Source organism: Trichosurus vulpecula, chromosome 8 (genome assembly GCF_011100635.1).
Source record: "Trichosurus vulpecula isolate mTriVul1 chromosome 8, mTriVul1.pri, whole genome shotgun sequence".
Classification (NCBI taxonomy): domain Eukaryota; kingdom Metazoa; phylum Chordata; class Mammalia; order Diprotodontia; family Phalangeridae; genus Trichosurus; species Trichosurus vulpecula.
In genome coordinates, this window is record NC_050580.1 from 215,144,290 (window position 1) to 215,168,481 (window position 24,192).

The following is a 24,192-nucleotide window of genomic DNA, read 5'->3' on the forward strand; positions in this document are numbered from 1 at the left end:
CCCATCTCATCTCCCTGTACTTCTCACCTAATCTACATTTCTATCTTGTTTGACTTTGACAAATGTTGGTCTAAAATGCAGGCCTACCATGACTGTGGTATTCCCCTGATCTACAAGTCCTAAGCCTTATCATTAAACGTCATAATGTTAGTCTGGGTGACTTATTTTTGATGAAGCCATGATAGCAATTAGTGGTCACCATTTACTTCCCTTTCTAATTGCTCATAAACCATCTCTTTAAGATTCATTTTAGAATCAAAGTTGAGAATAAAGTCCCATAGTTGGAAGAGTGTGCTTTTTTCCAATTGTAAAAATCAGTGCATTTGCCCTGCTCTAGTTACAGTTTTATAATTTTTGCCATGATTTTTCAAATGTAACTGAGAGATGCTCAGCAGTCTCATCTGCCATCTCTTTAAATACCCTTGCAAGTAGTTTTGGCAACTTGAACTCATTAACGGAAGCTAAGTGTTCTATTACCATCTCCTTACTTACTTTGAGTGTCATCTCCCTACCAATCATTTTTGATTTTCCTCCATTCTGAACTTCTGTTATCATCGTTCCATATACTCCTATCTATTCCTTCTTTGATCTTTCTTTTAACCCCAGCATAACTAATCAAGTCTTTTTGGTTATCCTTAGCATTCATTGCATGAGAGCCTTAGCTCATTCTGTGCCTTAGCACCCCCTGCCACTAGTTTTATAGGACTGCGCTGACTTCTTTTCTTGCTTCCATTTTCTGTATATGTTTTTTTCTTAATCTAAGTAAACTAGTGAATTCCTTCTGCATCTACCACTCGTTTCTTTAGACAACTCTTCTCTTTTCTTTTCAATGGAATTATTTCTCTTTGTGCCTTCAGAATTTCATTTTGGGGAGCTTTCCATCTCTCCTAAGATGACTTGCCCTTGTAGAATTTTGGTTCCTGGGATCCTGTGACTTTTCTAAACTCTTTGAAATCTACTATCCCCAAAACAAAGGCGTGGCTCTTACCTATGGGAGGTGAAAGAGCATTTTCCTCACATTCCCATTATTTCTAGTTCAACAACTAGTTCATCTTTGCTAGTCAGAATCAGATCCTGCATATCAGTTCATTCTATTGCTTCATCTACCTTTTGGAGAATTAATTTATTATTAAGGCAAGTTAGGAGTTTATTTGCTTTTGTCCAAGAGTTCCATAAGATATCTGGATAATTGAAGTCCCTTATAATTACTATATCATGCTTCTGTGCCAGATTTGTGATCCTTCTCATGAACATATTATTTCATAAATGAAAAATTATTTATTAAATTATCACTATGTGCAAAGCTCACATTCTAATGGGGAAGCACAACACATAAGTCATCACATCTGCCGTCAGTTAGATGTAAACATCCTATGGTCCTTAGAGTGCAGCAGCAAGGCAAATGATAATGTGTCTTCTTTGATGTTGTTCTTATTGATAAAATCTTATCCATGTCTAATGTTGAGCCATATGACAATGTCAAGGAATTGGGTGGTAAGAATTTTCTTTTCTAAGTCTTAAATAGCTATGACTACTGTGCCAACAGAAACATTGTCAGGCTGCATCTCCACAGGGCTGTTTCCTGGAGTGATAGTTTTTAGGACTAAGCTGGAAGCAGGATTGGTGATCAGGAGGAGAAGGAGTAGGTTGCTGCCACTCCCAGAGCTTTTGAGCTAAAGTGGCATACTGTGGCAGATCATTAATGCTTGATATTGGTGGTAGTTAGGAAGATGGGCCTCTTCTCCACAGTGATGGCTGCAGAGCCCAGGTTATAAACACAGTCAATACTGAGAGGTGCTGCTCTTCCCATATGATTTATAATATACTCCCAAATCCTTATCCTCACCCCTCTGAGGTAATCCTGAGCCTCACTCCACCCTCCTGCCAACTACACATATCCTAACCTTCATCCATCAATTGATCAACTGCCATATGCCAGGCACTCTACCTGTTGTTTGATGACCTTTTAAAAAATTATTACATGGCATTAGTGTCTTAGCAGTAAAAATATTTAAAAATACAAATGATGTCCACTTTAATTCCCATGCACTTGACACATTTTTTCCAGTAAGTACTCCTGATTGATCATCAATGCCAGTAATATCAACAGTGGGTCTACCTGATCAAGGCAGTTCATTGGTGTACTTTTTAATAAGACAATGCATCATTATTTTTACCATCCTTTGGCATTGTGGTTCAGTGCATGAATTTTAATTTAGAGCAACAACACTATATAGCCAAAAAAAAATAAACTACAATAAATATGAGGAATTATAGCATAAATATCATTTATTGTTTTTCTTGTTAATCTGTCCCTCCCACTGTTCCTGAAAGACCTTCTTGGTCTGCTAGGCTCCCAAGGTCTATCAGACTTTGTCATCTCTCCAGCCCTTACATCTAACTATAAAATGAACCTTCCTATTTGTATTGTCTGCTATAATAGAATGTGAGTTTCTTGACAGCAAGAACCATTTTGCTTTTGTATTTGTATCCTGAGTACTTAGCACAGTGCTTGGCACATAGTAAGCATTTAATATATGCTTTTCCATTCCAGTTATAAGTATCATAAGTACCATTCCACCAAGTCTCAGTGACAACTTTGAGGTTGAATTTACCTACTTACATTAAAATTTATAGCTTTCCTTGTTTGTTATCTGTACTTTGTGCGTTTGTGTATAAACATCTGAAGCCATGTGTTTTGTTGATATTCCTCTTTTTTGGATAGGGTCTGTTGTGAATTACTGACTCACTCTATACTCATCTGCCTATGTTTTACTTGCTTCATTTGGCCTGTCAGATAAAGGTAGATATAGGTTTAGATACAGGTATAAATGGAGGTGTAGGTGTAAGCATAGATGTAGATATAGATACAGATGTATGTGTAGGTATGGATATAGATGTAGGTATAAGTATAGATACAGATATAGATATAAATATAGGCATAGATGTAGATATTGGCATAGCTGTACATATAAAGAGGTAAATATAGACATATATGTAGATATAGACACAGAAATAATATAAATACAGAAATATAGATGTAATCCAACATTCACTGGATTGTAGAGAAAGCAAGGGAGTTCCAGAAGAGGTCTATTTCTGCTTCATTCATTATACTAAAGCCTTTGACTGTGTGGATTACAGCAAAATGTGGCAAGTCCTCAAAGGAAATGGGAGTAAGAGGTCATCTTACCTATTTCCTGAGGAACCTGTATGTGAGTCAAGAAGCAACAGTTAGAACCAAACGTGGAATGACTTGGTTTAATATTGGAAAAGGAGTATGCCAAGACTGTATATTGTTACTCTATTTATTTAACTTATATGAAAAGTACATCATAGGAAATGCCAGGCTGGATGAATCAAAATCCAGAATTAAGGTTGCCGAGAGAAATATCAACAATCTCAGATATGCAGATGATAGTACTCTCATGGCAGAAAGTGAAGAGGAATTAAGAAGCCTCTTAATGAGAGTGAAAAAGGAGAGTGTATAAGCTAGCTTGAAGCTTAAAATCAAAAAAACTAACAACTTGACAATGGGCTCCATCACTTCCTGGCAAACAGAGGGAGAAGAAATAGGAACAGTGTCAGATTTCATATTCATGGGCTCAAAGATCACGGCAGATGGCAACTGCAGCCCTGAAATTAAAAGACACTCCTTCGAAGGAAAGCTGTGGCAAATCTGGACAGCATACTAAAAAAAAACAGAGATATCAATCACCTTACTGACAAAGTTCCATATATTAAAAGCTATGATTTTTCCAGTAGCAGTGTATGGCTGTGAGAGTTGGACTATAATGAAATCTTAGAGCCATAAAATTGACACTTTCGAATTATGGTGTCAGAGAAGACTTTTGAGAGTCTCTTGGACAGCAAGGAGATCAAATCAGTCAATACCTAAAGAAATTAATTCAGACTATATTCACTGGAAAGTCAAATACTAAAGCTGAAGTTTAAATATTTTGAAGTTTAAATATTTCCAATAAATGAGAAAACAGGATTCATTTGAAAAGACCCTAATGGTGGGAAAGATTGAAGGCAAAAGGAAAAGGAGATGGCAGAGAATGAGATAGATGGAGAGTGTCACAGAAGCAACAAACATGAGCTTAGACAGACATCGGGAAATAGTGGAGGATCAAAGGGTCTGACATGCTATATAGTTCATGGGGGCACAAGGACTCAAACACAGCTGAACAACTGAACAACAAATATAGATGTAGATATTGAGGTAGATGTAGATATAAATATCTAAAATTTTCTCCCTCTCCCTTCATTTTTAATTTAAAGACCTCTTGATCAGGTTCTGGAGTCTCTGCCCAGTCTGAGCCAGCCATGGTAGGGAGAACTTTAGAAAGGACGGCATTCTGTGAGAGGGAGAACAGGCTTGGTTTCAGTCGGGCTTTCTCTAGGATTAGCTGCAGACATAGATCTAGATACATGTGTCCTCTCTCAGGGAAATAAAAGGATATTTCTTTAGAAGCATAATATCAGCATTCTCTCTATCACATTGGAGAGCCTTATGCAAAATACCCCAAGTTTGGCTAGAAAACTGAGTTACAGAAACAAAATGCTCAGTTCTGTTGTTTTACATTTATGTGGTTAATTGCCAGGCCAGTTCTTTCTAGTGGTGTCAAAGCAGTCTGTATCGATACTTGTCTCTCTTGCCTTTTCTCATGATCATAATATAAGACTGATCTATCACTGCCTTCAGTCTGATTCCTGCCATAGTCCTGAGGGCAATTCACAAGCATTTCTTACCTCTCAGTTTTTTTTTCTCTCCTCTACCTGTGTATCAGACTATATATACCTAGTTCCATCTTCCTGGATTCAACATTCTGGTCTTCTCTTATTACTGGGTGTGATAAAATAACATTCTTCTATCATAACAGGTGACTTTGTGGGTGGCCACTTATTTAAGATTTAGCCAAATTTAATGTGGTATGTAATATCAAATATATTAATCATGTAAAAAAGAATGAAATACTCCCCCATGTAATATCATCCATAATATTTTTAAAAATTAAATTATTGTTCTGTTTTTCCTAAGCCAGCCACATTGAGACTAAGTGTTATTGGCAGATTAAAGACTCTTACCCATTTAAATGGACTCCCGGTTACTGAAGAAGAAAAAAATGCAGCTGTAAATTTTATTGCTGGAACAAGGATTACTCAGGTTGGATGCATCAGTTTAATATTTCTTGAGTATTCACATGAGAATAATATGATTATTATCCTGAACAAACACACAGTATATTTTCACCATCTTGATGGTCAGGTTTTTTTATTTTCTTTTGTTTCTTCCCTAATTAGATCTAGATATAGATCTTTTCCTTAATTTGATCTCATCAGCTAATCATTTCATTATCAAAATCATAACTATGTTGGGGCTATATGGAGAAACTGGGGCTTCAGTTAGAAGTGCCCTAGGCCCTATGTTTAATGTGTTTACATGCTCCATAAGTAACTCTAAACCCTTGTTAAGTACCAAATTCATGCCCGTGACCCACCATGCTCATCAGAGTGACAAACATAGTTAATTAATTTCCAAGATATTACACTACTTGAATGTTGTTTTCTCTTACTAAGACTGCTTCATTTGACTCTCAGCTGTAGAAATAAATCTGTTGCATGGTTGAAAGCCCGCCATTCTCCATATATCTCATCTACCTGTTTATGTACTCACTTCAACTCACTAAACTCCTTCTTAGAACTTCTGAACAAATAAGCTACTTCCTTGTTAAGGTTAGCTTAGAGGCATATATTTAAAGACTTTTGACTGTTGGGGTGGTATTTAGTGAAGTGCCTCTCCATCATTATATTAAATTATACTTCATGGCCAGGAAGAATCAAAACAAGTCGTTTACTTGTAGAAGTATCTTAATTTCCCTTAAATAAGGTTCAAGAATAACTTTACTCTTCTTTTTTACATGCCACACTTTTGTCAAAATGTGTCTGGAATATTGGATGCTAACAGAAGAAATTTTGGCAGTGGTGTATAGATATAGCCATATATAATTTTAAACCTGTTCAAAATTCATGAAAGAAATAATTTTTATTACACAGAAAAATAAGTTGGAAAAACAAATCTAGACATCTAAAATCATGCTTAAATAATAAAGGTATAAAAGTATAACACATAGACCACTATGAAAACAAAAAATAGTTTATATTTTAATCTTATTTTGTTTTATTGAAAAGCTGGTGGCATAATAGAGCACTGGGTCTGGAGTCAGGAAAGACCTGAGTTCAAAACTGGCCTCAGATATTTGCTAGCTGTGTGACCCTGGGCAAGTCACATAACCATACTCTGACTCAGTTTCCTCATTTAACTGCTAGAGTTATGTGATGACAAAACGATGATATTTGTATTGTGTAAACCTTACAGCACTCTGTAAATGCTATTTATTAATGATTATGAGACAAAACTCCTCATGATAGATAGTAGACCTATGAATGCCATTTCCTTTATTCATCAAGTATTTTCTTTTAGACAACCCTCTCACACCATTCCAGAACTGATGAAGTTCGACCACGAATACTTAGCATATGGCCTTCTGCCAAAATTCTAACACAGATGACTAAGGCAGAACCACTTTCACATCTTAGTGGAAACTGGTATTCTAAGGTAAAGTTTGATGCTATTATAGTAATTTGTTTCTCATCAGGTTTTTGTACTTGATTTCTGTCATCATGAGTGATAAAAAGGGGACATCAACGTCAGTTCAATGTTCTAGACCAAGAAACATAAACATAGTTCTAAACCAGGAAACAAGGAAGCCTAGATAGAGGATAAGTAAAGTAGTGTGCTAGAAACCAGTGGTCACAACAGAGCTGGGAATCTGGGATTAGGGTATAATCTCAAATGGAGATATAGATAGATAGATAGATAGATAGATAGATAGATAGATAGATAGATAGATAGATACTGTAGATCAGAGCCAGGTATTAGAGCAGGGGTGTTAATAGTCAAATAACACAATGTCAGAGGAGATAGGTGAAATGTTGATTAGGACCCAAGACCAGGACTAGATGATGGGGTCAGAATTCAGGCCAGGAATGTGGGCAAGAGCCACAGTTATCAACAGTATGAAAGACACCAGGATGTTTCTATATACTTCCTACAAGGGTAGGAACTGTCTAGGAATGTGAGCAGACTAGAACTAGTGGGTAGAAGCAGGTAAAGACATCTAGTTATAATAGAGAATAAGGGGTAGAGATCAAGGGAATTCCTGATAATTTCTGATTTTATATTTTTCTTGGTTGCAATGTTTACATAAATCTGTGTTGCAGTGGGGCTCATTAGGAACTTTTATTACTGTGACAACTTAGAATAGAGCAATGAAATTAAACATTATCCAAAGGGTGCCTAGACAGAGTACATATCGAGTTTTGTCTACACATTACATTGTCTACACAGCAGTGTAAGAAAGTTGAAATAATCCTCACATCCCCTCCTGGATTCTTCTCTTTATTCAAGTTTAAGATTGTTGGCAGTTAAAGACTTAAGAGACCAGCAAACATATTATAGAATATTAGGTTAACAGTTTGCCTGTTCTGTGTCACACATCTTTCCTTGCTTCCTCTCAGAGGGGATTGCTCTTGCCCAACCAGAAAGCTACCAAACACTATCTGTTTAGAAAGTAAAATATTAAAAAGTAAAATCTGGTTTGCTGAGAGTTATAAGAAGGACTAGCATGTTCAATTTTAATCTTGACAATCCATAGAACGTTATTAAAAATTTAAAATTCATCCACGTTAATGAGCTCTTAAAACCATTTTTCCCTTTCTCCATTTTGTAACCTGTTGTCAAGTTAAATATTATAATGTTAGAGCTGGAAAGAAACTTAGAAAACATGAATAAAGGAGGAAATGAATCAACCAATAAGCATGTATTAAGCACCAACTGTGTACCACTAACGGATACAAAAATTAAATAGTCCGTGCTCTCAAAGACCATACATTCTACCAGGGAAGAAAACATACATATATGCCAGTATATATAGAATAAATATCTAGCCCCATCTTGGTTTTGCCAAGGAGATCAATACACTGGAAATGGCTGCTAGTTCAGGCAGGAATCATACCAGTGTTTCTGTCCTTAATTCCCTGGAGAATTTGCCCTAACCTGGGGACTGATGGAAGGAGGCTCGTAGATAAATCCTCCCAGCATAAGGAGTTGTGAGCAGCTATAAATATATTAAGAATGAGGGAAAACCCTGGCATCAGAGCAGTATGCAGAAGTAAGAACAAGAGAGAGCTGCCTCTATAAGCCATGGATCTGTGGAGAAAAGTAGCCTTGAGATCCTGGAACTGCATGGGCATGAGATGGGGCATGAGGTGCTTAAGGGTGGGTGAAGCATTGCCAAAAAACTACCACTCCTGTCTCCTCTGGCAGACCCACAAGGCCATGATTCCTCCATTTCCTTCATTCTTTCCTTTCCCTCCCTCTTCCCAATTAGGTGTGTGACTATTTCCCAAAACTTAACTGTTTCTTAAGAGTTTGCTGGCTTTTATCACGATTTTATTTTTAAAATGTGATAAGCATAGGTTACCATTGCATTACTGGTCTATGTGTATCTTTGCTCCAATGCGGCAGAAAAGGGTCATTGGGGAGTGAGTGCCCAGGAGAATGAGAGACATCGATTTACGACTGGAGTATTTTGCCAGAGCAGTTCTCTGGCTGACAGCTTGGAGGAGAAGGAAAGGATAATTGTTTATTTGGGTTTTTTTTAATAATTATAGCTAGCAAAGTATTGCATCTATAAACCCAGCTCTTCTGTTCTCTTGTGACTAGCTAGGTTGGAGTTGTGGGGCTTGGGGCAGGCGGAGGTTCGTTATTTTTTCCCTTCCCAATGCAGTTTGAAAATAGAACCCCTTCTCCAAGGGTGGGGCCTAAGGACAGGATGAGAGGAAAAGTCAAGTCCAAAGGAAAGAGTTGCTGTACCCCACACAAGGATGAGTGTGAGAGCAAGAGGGAAAGCTGTGATAGCTCTGTTCTGCTGATCATCACCACCCCTCCAGTGCCACTAGCAATTGAGGGGAATCAGGAAAGGTTTCATTTAGAAGGTAGTGCTTGAGTTGAATTTTGAAATAAGTGAGGTAGAAGGTATGCTAGAAGGTAGAAATGAGGATTATAGTGAATACAAAGGTACAGACATGAGAGATGAGCCTTGTGTGAGCAGTATCCAGAAGGTGAGTAGAATTTGGCCACAGCGTCCAGGGAGAAGAGTGATCTAATGAGGCAAACAAATATAAAGGCTTGAGGGATGTGACAGAGCCATACCCAGCACATGGGTCTCCTGGGCATGGCCCCTGCACTTGGGTGATTCTTCACAACCCACCTCCTCCTGCCCAGAAGCAGAACACATTGCCATTTCTAAATCATGCTGCCACATGCATAACCCCTACACAGTCTCTACTTTCCCTTTAGGTATTGTCTCTTTCAGTTGTATGTAGAAGCGACTTGAGGGCAGGGACAGTCGGGTTTACTTGTATTTGCATCTTCAGCTCTTTGCACAGAGCCAGGAACATAGTAAAATTTAATAAATGCTTTTTGATGGATCCATTCATTCATTTCTAGTCTAGTGCACTGATCAGGACGGCCTACCTTTGATGCTTACTAATCATATAACAATAGGCAAGTTACTTGACAATAGGCCAAAAAATTATGGAAACCTTTAAAAGACTTTTGTTGGACAGTTTGACAGAACTGTTGCTAAGCAAATACTCCTTTGGGGTGCTGCATCTTATTTTTAAAAGAATTATGTCTTTAAGAGTTTTACTCTTCAGTTTACAGTAAAATTCCTTTAATGTCTGTATGTAGTATAAAACAGGAAACTAATTATCACTACTCTGCCTTAAAATTTTGTTTAAAATATTTTGATCTTTTAAAGATTTACTAAATTAATTTTGAGTAAATTTTTCAACAGATAACTGCCTTAAATTTGGATGGACAAAATCTCTTTGAAATCACTAATTTGGAAAAATTGGTGAATTTGCGATGGGCATCATTTAGCAATAATAATCTCACAAAAATTGAAGGTTTGGAATCTTGTGTTAATTTGGAAGAGCTCACTTTAGATGGAAACTGCATCTCAAAACTAGAAGGTAATGGGTTTCAGAAATGAGAAATCTTAGCAATATTAATGCTTAATACATCAAGTAAAAAATAGTACATAAGTACATACAGTGTTTTTCAAAACTTGGATTTAAATCCTGGTTCTGCTACTCAACTTCTTTTGTGAACCTATGGGAAAAATGACTTACTGTTCTGAACTTCAGCTTTCTCATCCATAAAATGAGTGAGTTGATTCTAGATGATATCTAAGGTCCCTTACAGCTCTAAAGCTAAGAGCCTATCACCAATGCTTCCTCAAGAAGTCATAAGAAAGTTATAAAGAGTTCCTTGACATTAGAATTGTTGAGGGGAAGAAACCCAGGGATTCAGGGATCCCAAAACTAAAGTTCCCAGGAATGGAGTTTCTGGTTGAGGGGGAGTACCGCTTCAAGGACCCAAGTATTGGAGAAGGTTGGGGCTGTCCGGAATGAATTCACGATCTCAAGCATTCTTTAAGTCAAGATGGCAAAGATTTATTACGCTTTACAATGAGCAGGAGTTCTTAGGGAACCTGCAACCTTAGAGGGGTGCAGGAAGAGCTTTTATAAGAGATTTAGGGGTGAAACAGGTTAATTAGGTGTTTTGGGGTGGGATTAGGGAGTGTTTAAGGTGTGGTCAGTTCTTAAAGAACACGCACTTTTTGTATCTACTGTGCAGGCATATTACCCAGAGTTCACTGGGAAATAGCCCAAGGGGGATGGCGACCTGGAGGTGTGGTTTTGACTGTGAAACGTCACTGTCGGTCAGGACTGACTATGAATATCTAGGTGGCTTTCATCAAATGTCTTGTTAGACAACATAAAAGTACGAGAATATACATTTGACCATATCTAGGATATATATCAGTAAGGTCAGTAAGTAGTGAGTATGGTCATGACCCAGTACACAGACAATTATCAGTACACAGGCCTGCCTACCATGAAAGGAGTAGAGATAAGTTGCTGGGGCATGCTGTCCTTGAGCTACAGAGACAGTATTTTGAGGCTAGGGAGAGATGTGATTTTAGAACTGTACGTGGTTTTGGAATTGAGGTTCAGACACAGGCACCCAAGCACCCCATCATTATCACAAGATTCCAACTCTCTTAGGGGGATGTCAGTAACAAACTGCAGTTTATTTACACAAGTACATTAGATCATAAATTTAGGGCTAGAAAGGACCTTGGAAGTCAAGTCCAAAACTCTGACTTTACAGCTGAAGAAACTGAGGCACAGAGTGGGTAAAGTGGTTTGCCCTAGGTGATACTGGTAATAATAGCAGAGCCAGAATTTGAACCGAGGTACTCTGGCCCTGAATTCAATATTCTTTCTACTGCAGCAAATGAACAAGCTCAGGTGGCCTCTTCTACGTCCTTCAGCCTCCTCCTGTACTTCTCTGTCCTAACTTGAATTTCTGTTGTCATTCCAAGAGTGAAAACAGGAAACCAAAGGAAAAAAAGTCATAACACTCTTAATTAAATTTGCATTTTTAAAGTTGTGTTTTGACATTTTTTAGACTTGAACAAAAGTGAAAATTATTCAACAGATTTTGAAATCAAATGAAACTTTTCATAAGGATCACATCAGATACAGTCACAGTAATTAAAGCCTCAGTAACTGTATCGGTAAGGCAAGATTCACAGTACCAATGGTGACCATGAATATGCCTGTATAGTTCAGAATGGCAAAATATGAGACTCTCTATATAGAAGGCAGAAGTAAAACATTTATTCAGACCCCAGAGGATCAATCCCAAAACCAATAACTCCAGTTCGACATAGCAACAATTGCATCCCAAAACCAGTAAGTCTACTTCAATGTAACAGCAAGAAAATTAAAACACAATGTCACAGCAAAGAGACAAGCCATCCTGTAACCTTCCCTCAAACACTCTGCTAGGGCCTTCCCTTAAACACTCACAAATCTTAACTGTCTGCTTGCCTGTGTCCTCTCCTCCCAAAGTTCTGAAAGCCCTTGCAGTTCTCAGAGCCCTTCCAGTTCTCTCTGTCTCTTCCAGTTCTCCGTCTCTATCTCTTCTTCTCTCAGTACTATCTTCTTCTAGCTCTCTCTACTCTGAGTTTAATAGCTACCCTCATGGTATATATACCCTGTTTAGGGCCTGAGGTCTTCACACCTAATCAGTGAAAGGGTGTGGACCTGGGGCTCAGTACCTACTTAGCAAAAAAGGTGTGGACCTGGAGCTTAGCACCTAATCAGCAAAAAGGTAAGGGCCTGCCTACAAACAAGCCTCCCCCTAATCAAGCTTCCCTTAACTAGCTCCACCTGATGCCTATTAAATGTAGGGGCGGGGAGATCCTTAATCAGGATTAGCACCACAGTAACAATGAGAGGCAATGCAAAATATTCAGCTTGAATCTAAATGTCAAGCTCCGGAGAAAGTTGAAATAATCCTCATCCCTTTTTCCTGGATTCTTCTCTTTATCCAAGTTTAAGATTATTGGCAGTTGGAAATTTAAGATTTCAGTTAAGAGACTTAATACCAGCAAACATACTATAGGCTACTAAGTAAGTAAATTGTCTTGCCCATTCTATGTCCAATATCCATCCTTGCTGCTTCTCAGAGGCGATTGTGCCACTAGAGAGCTACCAGAGCCATCCCTTCATGCATTTCCGATGGCTTCCTCTTCATTTGCTTCAGTACTGAAGAAGTGAGTCTTGCCAGTGCTGAGCAAGGGCTCCCCAATCCCTCCCATTACATTCCTAGGGTAGCTCCTTTAATAATAATCCTCTCCCCTCTTGACTCTCAGTTGGCAATTATCTTAGAGGCAGCACCTGTCATGAGGAACCAATCAGAAATGTTTGCTGTGCCTGCCCAGTAAGGGGCTAAGGCACATGTCTACCTTTAAGAACTACGACCCTTCTGACAAAGGTTCATAGCCTTTAATCTCATCCAGTTGATCAGATGTTCTCCTGCACCCCGCATTACATTTATACAAAAAAAAGAAATGAGTATTAGAATTTTAAATTACAATACCTGAACCAATTTGATCAAATAATACTTTGTGGCTTATAATATGTTGAGAGGATCTAAATGCTAATCTAAGTGACTGTGGTGGTATGTGGCACCTGCCTCCCTTCCACATATACCCACATACCTATCATAAAAAAAGGAACAGGTGAATTTTAAGCATAATTTTAAAATTAAGTTTACTTCCATAATATACCATGCACACATATTTTGATACATACATAATTTCATATTTAATATTTTAGAGGATAAAATAGTCTTTGCATTGACATGTTCTCACAGAATCCCTATGTGCTTTATACAGAACACTAAAGTTCCATGGAAGATATTTTGGGAAATTCTGGCATCGGATTCAGTTATAAACATCAGTTGTGATTGTTTTTGTTGTTAATAGTTATTATAGTCTTATAATTTTAAATGGGTAAAAGTCTTCCACTCCTAAGTAGTATAGTGCTAATCATGAATCTTTCTGAACATAGAGTGGACAGAGGACCCTATTATACCTCCTTTCTCTACAGTCATCTTCTTGTCCTTAATCCTAGTAGAAGGTAGACAGACTAGCCTGCTGCCAGTCAGCCTGTATTTTTGCTACACGGCTAACCTGGATTTGGACATAGATATCCCATTTTTCTAAAGGAGCATACATGAACCTAATATCCACACTAGGGAATTTTTTTCTACTGGAAGTTCTATTCTAGATTACTGCCTTCTTTGTTTTCTTGGCTCTATTCAACTCAGAGCCATGTTGCATTTCTCTACAATCATTCTACAAGGCATGCAAAACAGGAAAGGTATTCTTTCAAATCTTCCAAATAGGCTACTCATAAACAGGGTGGAATTATTACAAATGATACTAAATAATACTAATGAAGTATTAATAGTGCCAGTTCACCCTTTGCCATTTTCTAGTTCTTTGAATTATTTGGAAATCTTCAGGAGGTAAGTTAGGTCTTTACTAATAAGTATGAATTCTGTGCATTCATGATAAAAACTGGTCAGGGTTTATTTCATGATGAACTGAAAGCAAAATGACATTTCCTAGATAGACTTCCTTTTCTAATCACTTAAAGGAGAATGATTCAATTGAGAAAACCAAAACATGATTGGTCTAAAAGGTTATATATCATAATCTTTGCTTCTTCCATAGAAGAAAATGAAGTGATAGGGTCCTTCAAGTTCTCTGCTACTGCCAAAGAATTCCAGTAATGCAGCCAGAACTTCACTTTTGAAGCCTAATTTTTTTCTTTTGTTCTGAATTTCTCTTATATTTGATTATTTTCTTAGGCATTTCAAAACTGACCAAACTAACTCGTTTCAGCATAAATAATAATCTCCTTACTGGATTGGAAAAACGCGTCTTTGAAAACATGCTTCATCTTCATTACCTTTCTCTCGAAAATAACAAGATCACTTCATTGGTTGGTTTACAAAAAGCTTACACCATAATTGAATTATATATAAACAATAATTTTATTGCTACCAACCAGGAGATCTACAATTTAAAGGTAAATTTTAATGTTTTAGAGTTTAGGAGTTTTAGAGTGATGATGATTTAATAATGCATATTTGCCCTTTATGTTTTTATGTGCAGGCATAATATGAACATAAGTATATCTATATATTTACGTACATAAACGTATACATGCATACTCATGCCTCAGTGAGATAGCAGAGTAGGACTTTTGTTCAGGACTAGGACCTGTGTAACATGGTGAGAATCCCTATTGGGATTAGAGAAAAATGTGGGCTATAGGCACCCTGTCTTATAAATGTCAACAGTTTAGAGAGGACTTTGAAATGATATTTCATTCTGTTCAGTGGTACTAAGGAAAAAGCAGTGGAGCCCCTTAGACACTCATGAAAACCTTAGCCAATCTTCTTTTGTTTTTTGTTATGTATTGTTTGAAGAATAACCTAGATAAATTTGAAGAGATTCATCACCAAAAGACCAGGCGATAAAGGTTTTTGGTCACAGAAACTCATAAAGATAATTTACTAAGGTATTAATTGTAGTCCGCATGGATGGAGAGAGTAACTCTATATCAGATTTCATGGATTGCTCAATCACAGAACCACATTCTTTTTTTCCTTTTATTGAATTAAGATTTTTTTATTTTTAGTTTACAACACTCAGTTCTGCATGATTTTGAGTTTCAGATTTTCTTCCCCCCACTCCTCCCTCCCTTCCCAAGACGGCATGGAATCCAATATATCTTCTACATATAACTTTGCATTGAACTTATTTACACAATAGTCAAGTTGTAAAGAAGAATTATGACCAATGGAATGAATCATAATAAAGAAGAAACAAAACCAAAAAAAAAAAAACAAACCAAAAACAAAAGAGAAAAAAAAGGAGAGCAAACAGTTTGCCTCAATCTGCACTCAGTCTCTATAGTTCTTTCTCTGGATGTAGATAGCTCTCTCCCTCATGAGTCCTTTGGAGTTGTCTTTGAACCTTGTATTTTTCAGAAGTGCAAGGTCTCTCAAGGTTAGTCATTACAGAATCCATATATCTGTGGTTGTGTATAATGTTCTCCTAGTCCTGCTCCGCTCTCTCAGCATTATATAGTGTAGGTTTTTCCAGGTTATTATGCAGTCCATATCTTCCCCTTTTCTTATAGCACAATAGTATTCCATTACATTCATATACCACAATTTGTTCAGCCACTCCCCAATTGGTGGGCATCCCCTTGATTTCCAATTCTTCTCTACTACAAAAAGAGCCACTATAAATATTTTTGTACATATGGGTCCTTTTCCAACTTGTGTATTCTCTTTGGGATACAACCCTAGAAGTGGTATTGCTGGGTGAAAGGATATGAACATTTTTATAGCCCTTTGGGCATAATTCCAAATTGCTCTCCAGAATAGCTGGATCAGTTCACAACTCAACCAGCAATGTAACAGTGTTCCAATTTTCCCACATATTCTCCAGCATTTATCATTTTCCTGTTTTGTCATTTTAGCCAATCTGACAGGAGAAATGTGGTACCTAAGGTTTGTCTTTGATTTGTATTTCTCTAATCAGTGGTGATTTAGAGCATTTTTTCATATGCCTATAGATATCTTTAATTTCTTCCTCTGAAAACTGCCTGTTCATATCCTTTGACCATTTCTCAATTGGGGGATGACTTGTATTCCTATAAATTTGGCATAGTTCCCTGTATATTTTAGAGATGACACCTTTTATCAGAGATACTAGTTGTAAAGATTTTCTCCCAATTTTCTGCTTCCCTCCCAATCTTCGATGCATTGGCTTTTTTTATACAAAAACTTTTCAATTTAACATAATCAAAATTATCCATTTTGTATTTTGTAATGCTCTCTATCTCTTGTGTCATGAATTCATTGTAATCACACTCTTTTTTATCTTTTTTATTTAATATTTTTAGTTTTCAGCATTGATTTTCACAAGAGTTTGAATTACGAATTTTCTTCCCATTTCTACCCTCCCACCCACTCCAAGATGACGTATATTCTGGTTGCCCCATTCCCCACTCAGCCCTCCCTTCTGTCACCCCACTTCCCTCCCATCCCCTTTTCCCTTCCTTTCTTGTAGGGCCAGATAAATTCCTACGCCCCATTTTCTGTGTATCTTATTTCCTAGTTGCATACAAAAACTTTTTTTTTGTTTTTGAATATTTGTTTTTAAAACTTTGAGTTCTAAATTCTCTCCCCTCTTCCCTTCCCACCCACCCTCCCTAAGAAGGCAAGCAATTCAGCATAGGCCACATGTGTATCATTATGTAAAACCATTCCACAATACTCATGTTGTGAAACACTAACATATTTTGCTCCTTCCTAACCTATCCCCCTTTATTGAATTTTCTCCCTTGACCCTGTCCCTTTTCGAAAGTGTTTGTTTTTGATTACCTCCTCCCCCTATCTGCCCTCCCTTCTATCATCCCCCCTTTTTTGTCTTCTTCCTCCTTTTTTCCTGTGGGGTAAGATACCCAATTGAGTGTGTACGGTATTCCCTCCTCAGGTCAAATCCGATGAGAGCAAGATTCATTCAAATCTCATCACCTGCCCCCTCTTCCCTTCCTACAGAACTGTTTTTCTTGCCACTTTTATGTGAGATAATTTACCTGTTCTGTCTCTCCCTTTCTCCCTCTCTCAATATTTTCCTCTCTCATCCCTTAATTTGATTTTATTTTTTTAGATATCATCCCTTCATATTCAACTCACCCTGTGCCCTCTGTCTATATATGTGCATATATATACATATATATACACACATACATATATACATACACACACATATATATACATACATATATATGCATATTCCCTTCAGCTACCCTAATATTGAGGTCTCATGAATCATACACATCATCTTTCCATGTAGGAATGTAAACAAAACAATTCAACTTTGGTAAGTCCCTTGTGATTTCTTTTTCTTGTTTACCTTTTCATGCTTCTCTTGATTCTTGTGTTTGAAAGTCATATTTTCTATTCAACTCTGGTCTTTTCACTGAGAAACCTTGAAAGTCCTCTATTTTGTTGAAAGTCTATATTTTGCCTTGGAGCATAATACTCAGTTTTGCTGGGTGGGTGATTCTTGGTTTTAATCCTAGCTCCATTGACCTCCAGAATATCATATTCCAAGCCCTTTGATCCCTTAATGTAGAAGCTGCTAGATCTTGTATTATTCTGATTGTGTTTCCACAATACTCAAATTGTTTCTTTCTGGCTGCTTGCAGTATTTTCTCCTTGATCTGGGAGCTCTGGAATTTGGCGACAATATTCCTAGGAGATTTCTTTTTGGGATCTATTTGAGGAGGCGATCAGTGGATTCTTTCAATGTCTATTTTGCCCTGTGGCTCTAGAATATCAGGGCAGTTCTCCTTGATAATTTCTTGAAAGAAGATATCTAGGCTCTTTTTTTTATTATGGCTTTCAGGTAGTTCAATAATTTTTAAATTATCTCTCCTGAATCTATTTTCCAGGTCAGTGGTTTTTCCAATGAGATATTTCACATTGTCTTCCACTTTTCAATTTCTTTGGTTCTGTTTTATAATATCTTGATTTCTCATAAAGTCACTAGCTTCCACTTGCTCCAATCTAATTTTTAAAGTAGTATTTTCTTCAGTGGTCTTTTGGACCTCCTCTTCCATTTGGGTAATTCTGCCTTTCAAGGCATTCTTCTCCTCATTGGCTTTTTGGAGCTCTTTTGCCATTTGAGTTAGTCTATTTTTAAGGTGTTTTCTTCAGTATTTTTTCTGTATTTTGGGGGGTCTCATTTAGCCCGTCATTGCCTTCTCTTTTATGGTTTTCTTGCATCCTTCTCATTTCTCGTCCCAATTTTTCCTCTACTTCTCTAACTTGCTTTTCCAAATCCTTTTTGAGCTCTTCCATGGCCTGAGACCAGTTCATGTTTTTCTTGGAGGCTTTTGATGTAGGCTCTTAGACTTTGTTGACTTCTTTTGGCTGCATGTTTTGGTCTTCTTTGTCACCAAAGAAAGATTCCAAAGTCTGAGTCTGAATCTGAGAGCGTTTTTGCTGCCTGGCCATGTTCCCAGCCAACTTACTTGACCCTTGAGTTTTTTGTCAGGGTGTGACTGCTTGTACAGAGTACTTTGTTCCAAGCTTGAGGGGATGCTCTGTTGTTTTCAGAGCTATTCCTATACAGCCAGCTCTGCCACACCAGCACTCCTCCTTCCCCAAGAACTGCCAACCTGGACCTGACTGAGATCTTAAGCAGGCTCTACACTCCAGCTCTGATCTGCCACTTAATTCCTCCCCCAATGTGGGCCTGGGGCCTGAAGCAACTGCAGCTGTAGTTCTGTAGCTGCACCACCTCTGCTGCCCCTGGGGCAGTGGCTGAACCATGGATTCCTTTCACTCTGTCCCATCAGCTTTTCCCACTAACCTTCTCTTTTGTCTTTGGTGTTTGTGGGTTGAGAAGTCTGGTAACTGCCACAGCTCAGTGATTCAGGGTTCTAGGGCCTGTTCTGCCTGGCCCCCTTTCTGGTTGGTCCTGCTGCCGCCCACGCTGGGCTCTACTCCCCTCTGCTCCCAGCTCCGTGCATGATAGACCTTACCCAGCGACCATCCAGGCTGTCCTGGCCTGGAGCCCTGCTTCCCTCTGCTATTTTGTGGGTTCTACAGTTCTAGAATTTGTTCAGAGCCATTTTTATAGGTTTTTGGAGGGACTTGGCGGGGAGCTCACGCAAGTTCCTGCTTTCCAGCGGCCATCTTGGCTCTGCCCCCTGTAACTACATTCTTAAAGAATCACCAAGTTGGAAGTGACTTTGGAGGTTACCTAGTCCAATATAAACCAAACAGGAATCCTCTTTGTGACTTCCCCAACAAATGGTCATCCAATTTTTCTCGAAGACTTCTAGTAATGGGGAACTTGCTACTTCCTGGGAGATCCAATTCTACTTTTATGTAGCTTCAATTGTCAGGAAGTTTTTCCTTATGTGGCACCTAGGGTTTATTATATGGCTCCTAAAAGCAATCCCGAAATCATAGGTTAGATCCCAAAGTAGAAAAATTCAAGGTTCTCTGGTTCTGCATCCCCTAAAACTATAACTCGTGAGACCCTACCAATATATTTTCCAGTAATAGTTGGTCAGGGGATACAATTATTTCAAAGCAAAGGCATGTAATGAAATGGCATTGTAAAAAAAGTAGCAACAAAATATTTCCCTGATAAACCTGGGCACTGTCTCCCACAGATATATATAGCATCAGCTGAATAGTGGGCACACATATAGAAAAACGTAGTGACATACACAAAGAATATATGTGGCCAAGGAATATGTGTGGAAGGGCAACTCATGCCCCTGACGCTGCAGAATCACAAATGTTTTCCGGTGATGTCATCATGCTGCTCCTACCAATACCTGTCAACACTGGCCTTGTAGACTCTACCAGTCAAGCCTACTCTCAGTTTGTCTTGTAGGCTCCACCAGATACTGCCCTGCTGGACCCATAGTATCTGTTGAATACTGGTCTTTTAGCTTCCATAGGATTCAGGGCAAGTATTTTCTATGATTGTTGCTTAAATATACTCCCTATTGCCTTCCATCTTCTGGGTCAGCCAGAAATGTGGCCATGTTTTGTACATTTGGTTTGGCTTTTTTTAGATAGGTCTTTTAGAAAACACACACACACACACACACACACACACACACACACACACACACCTAAAAAGCAAAAAAACCTCACTCCTTTGTTCACTCCAAGTCTGAGCTCAGAGACTGCCCATCCACCTAACAGTACATTCTCAGCCCCAGATACCCAGTTCTTTAGAGTAAAGAGGAAGATTGTCCCACCTAGCTAAGACCCTTAGTTTTGATCATTTTGCTACTTTCCTGATACAGATATTGTTCCATGTGATCAGAGACCTCCCCCTAGTTTATAGTGAATTTCCAACATAATCTCCAAATTTTCATCTCTGAAGCCTAGGCTATAAACTTGTTAATCATAATTTGCGTAATAGTTTCCAATCAGCTAGAAGTTTGGGGCTCCTACGTTTTTGAAAACCAGTCTCTCCTGATTACCCATGTAAACAAGTAGGCTGAGTGCCCAGAAGGTAAGATAATTGTCTACTACCCACTCAGCCAGAATTCTTGGCTCTTTCATCTATAAATTCATTGGTCCAAGACTAATAGGGCCTTTTCCCCCTACTATTACTCTTCTATGAAGCTAAAACATTCCTCTCTGTAAATTCCACTCATTTCTCCTAATTCTGCCTTCTGGACTCAATCGAAAGAAGTAGAATCCCTCTTTCACATGACAGACCTTCAAATACTTAAAGACAGCTATCATGTTTTCCCTAAATCTCCCTCTTCTGCAATTAAACATCACCACTACTGCCTTCAGCTAATCCTTGTCAGTGATGATTTTGCTATATCCTTCTCATCTTGGTGTTTCCAGTTCTGAAGTATTAAAGGAAGGGACCCTAGTCACCCAAGAAGGTGAAGCAAATGCATATGACAGTACCCATTGTTACTCAAGTATAGAGTCAATTAGTGATTTAAAATCAGTGTTAATGAAATTTTTCATGGGATTAAATAAAAGCATACATAGAAACTTTATGTGAATTCAAAATGTTTTTATTTTACTAGGGTTTACACAATCTGGTCATTTTAGACATGTGTGGAAATCTTATTGTATGGAATCAAGAAAACTACCGGTTGTTTGTAATCTTCCACCTTCCAGATCTCAAAGCGTTGGATGGAGTCTCAGTAGTGAGTTGTTTTTACTACAGTATTTAGCCCAAGTTGTGTATTTTCAAATTAATTAGCTATAATCATTTTGAGCTTGACTACCTTTGTGCTGTGACACCCAACCTTATGAAGTTTAGAAAAATGCAAGCCTATAAAACAAATTTTAGAAGTAGTTTAAAATTGTGTTTATATGTGAATATATATATATATATATTATAGATAATAAAGTACATGCATAATAATATAGAGAAATAGAGCATTTATTAAGCACTTTGCTATGTGCCAGGTACTGCAACATGTATATATCTGTGTAGTATATAAGTATGTATGTATATATTTATTTAACAAGTATACTTACTGACTTTCCCAAGGCCAGACTGCTATATCTGTTCCAGTGCATAACCTTGAGGGGTTGGTGAATCCCTTTTCTATACTGTTCTCTGCTTAAGCCCCACTGGATATGTTCCCTCCCTTATTAGGTGCCAGTTCCTAGCACTGCAACTCCATTTAAACATTTGGCATCAATTAGTTTTTACAAAGGGTAATCTTTACTTCGGTGGGACAGTGGGATACTGGGCCTGGAGTCAAAAAGATTCATCTTCCTGAGTTCAATTCTAGCCCTAGAAACTTCCTAGCTTCAAAAGTGAAGTTCTGTCTGCGTTACTGGAATTCTTTGTCAGTAGCAGAGAAAGTCAAATTTTCTATTCAGCTCTGGTCTTCTCATCAAGAATGCTTGAAAGTCCTCTATTTCATTGAAAATCCATTTTTTCCCCTGAAGTATTATACTCAGTTTTGCTGGGTAGGTAATTCTTGGTTTTAATCCTAGCTCTTTTGACCTCCAGAATACCATATTCCAAGCCCTTTGATCCTTTAATTTAGAAGCTACTAGATCTTGTGTTATCCTGATTGTGTTTCCACAATACTTGAATTGTTTCTTTCTAGCTGCTTGTAATATTGTCTCCTTGACCTGGAAACTCTAGAATTTGGCTACAATATTCCTAGCAGTTTTCATTTTGGGATCTTTTTCATGAGGCAATTGGTGGATTCTTTCCATTTCTATTTTACCCTCTGGTTCTAGAATATCAGGGCAGTTTTCCTTGATAATTTCTTGAAAGATGTCGTCTAGGTTTTTTTTATCATGGCTTTCAGGTAGTCCAATAATTTCTTAATTATCTCTTCTGGATCTGTTTTCCAGGTCAGTGGTTTTTCCAGTGAGGTATTTCACCTTGTCTTCTGTTTTTTTCATTCTTTTGTTTCTGTTTTATAATTTCTTGATTTTTCATAAAGTCATTACCTTCCATTTGCTCCATTCTAATTTTTAAGGAATTATTTTCTTCAGTGAACTTTTGGACCTCTTTTTCCATTTGGCCAATCCTGTTTTTTAAGGCATTCTTCTCGCCATTGGCTTTTTGGACCTCTTTCGCCATTTGGATTAGTCTATTTTTTAGGGTGTTATTTTTTCTGTATTTTTTGGGTCTCCTAAAGGAGCAAGCTGTTGACTCATTTTTCATGATTTTCTTGCATCCCTCTCATTTCTTTTCCCAATTTTTCCTCTACTTCTCTTACTTGATTTTCCAAATACTTTTTGAGCTCTTCCATGGCCCTTAGGCCATGGACCAATTCATATTTTTCTTGGAGACTTTTGATGTAGGATCTTTGACTTGTTGTCATCTTCTGGCTGTATGTTTTGATCTTCTTTGTCACCAAAGTAAGATTCCATTGTCTCGAGTTTTTTTTTTACACTGTCTGCTCATTTTTCCAGCCAATTACTTGACTTTTGAGCTCTTTGTCAAGGTATGACTCTGCTTACGTAGTGGAGAGTGCTCTGTCCCAAACTTCAGGGGTTTTGCACTGCTATTTTCTGAGCTACTTGTATGCACCTGTAAATTTTCAGTTCTTCTGAGGTGGTATGATCCAGTGAGAGGTGTTTCCTCCTCTCCTGGCCTGTGCTCTAGTCTGTGAGTGATCTCAGGCACTCTTTTCTGCCTTGGAACTGCTAGGAGGACTCCTTCTCCACAGCCACCAGAAGCTGTGCCACACCCTCACCCCAGGACTGCCAAGCAGGACTGTGACCCAGATCCACATAGGCCTAAGCAAGAGAATCCTGCCTCAGCACCAGCAAAGAGATCCCTGCACTCCCACTGTGATCAGCCTCTTGATTCCACCCAGCATCTTTGGGCCTGGAGCTCTGGAAGCAGCAGCTGCTGCTGCTGCTGCTGCTGCTGCCGCTGCCGCTACAGCCACCTCTGCAGCCCAAGGACTGGGGCCTCACCTTACCCTTCTCACCCAGGGCCATCAGTTTTCCCAGTGACCTGCTAAGTTGTCTTTAGCGTTTGTGGGATTGAGAAGTCTGGAAATGGCCACAGCTCAGTGATTAAGTGCCCTGAGGCCTGCTCCTTACTGTCTGCTCTGGCCTGGTCTGTGCTGGCTCAGCCTATGCTGGGCCACACTCTGCTCCCAGCACAGTGCGATAGACCCTTCCCAGTGAGCATCCAGGCCGTCTTGGGGAGGAGACTTGTTTCATTCTGTCATTTCATGGGTTCTATAGTTTTAGGATTTGTTTAGAGTCATTTTTTACAGGTGTTTGGAGGGATTTAGGCAAGAGCTCACTCAGGTCCCTGCTTTTACTCTGCCATCTTGGCTCTGTCCCCAATCACATTTTTCTTATCCAGTTTAGATCATGGTGGCTTTTCTACTGGTCTCCCTCCCAATTTTTCCCCAAGGAATTCAATTCAAGGTCATTATCTTCCTCTCCTTTTCAACTCCTGCCCTTTTTAGTAGGAGACTATTTCAGCATTCATATTGCTCTTGTTCAGTCGTTTCAGTCATGTCTGGCCCTTCATGACACCATTTTGGGTTTTCTTAGCAAAGATACTGGAGTAATTTGCCATTTCCTACCTCAGTTCATTTTACAGATGAAGAAAGTGA

The 24,192-nt window shown here is 38.4% G+C and overlaps 1 protein-coding gene across 1 annotated transcript in view; it reads left to right on the top strand.

Moving 5' to 3' along the window:
* The window catches only part of LRRC9 (leucine rich repeat containing 9), a 188,794-nt gene that overhangs the window by 110,540 nt on the left and 54,062 nt on the right, over positions 1–24,192 (top strand). The window contains exons 19-23 of the mRNA XM_036735971.1: positions 5,045–5,170; positions 6,488–6,622; positions 9,927–10,104; positions 14,366–14,586; positions 21,163–21,285. Of these exons, the coding sequence (XP_036591866.1) occupies positions 5,045–5,170; positions 6,488–6,622; positions 9,927–10,104; positions 14,366–14,586; positions 21,163–21,285 (783 nt within the window). The remainder of the gene's footprint in view (positions 1–5,044; positions 5,171–6,487; positions 6,623–9,926; positions 10,105–14,365; positions 14,587–21,162; positions 21,286–24,192) is intronic.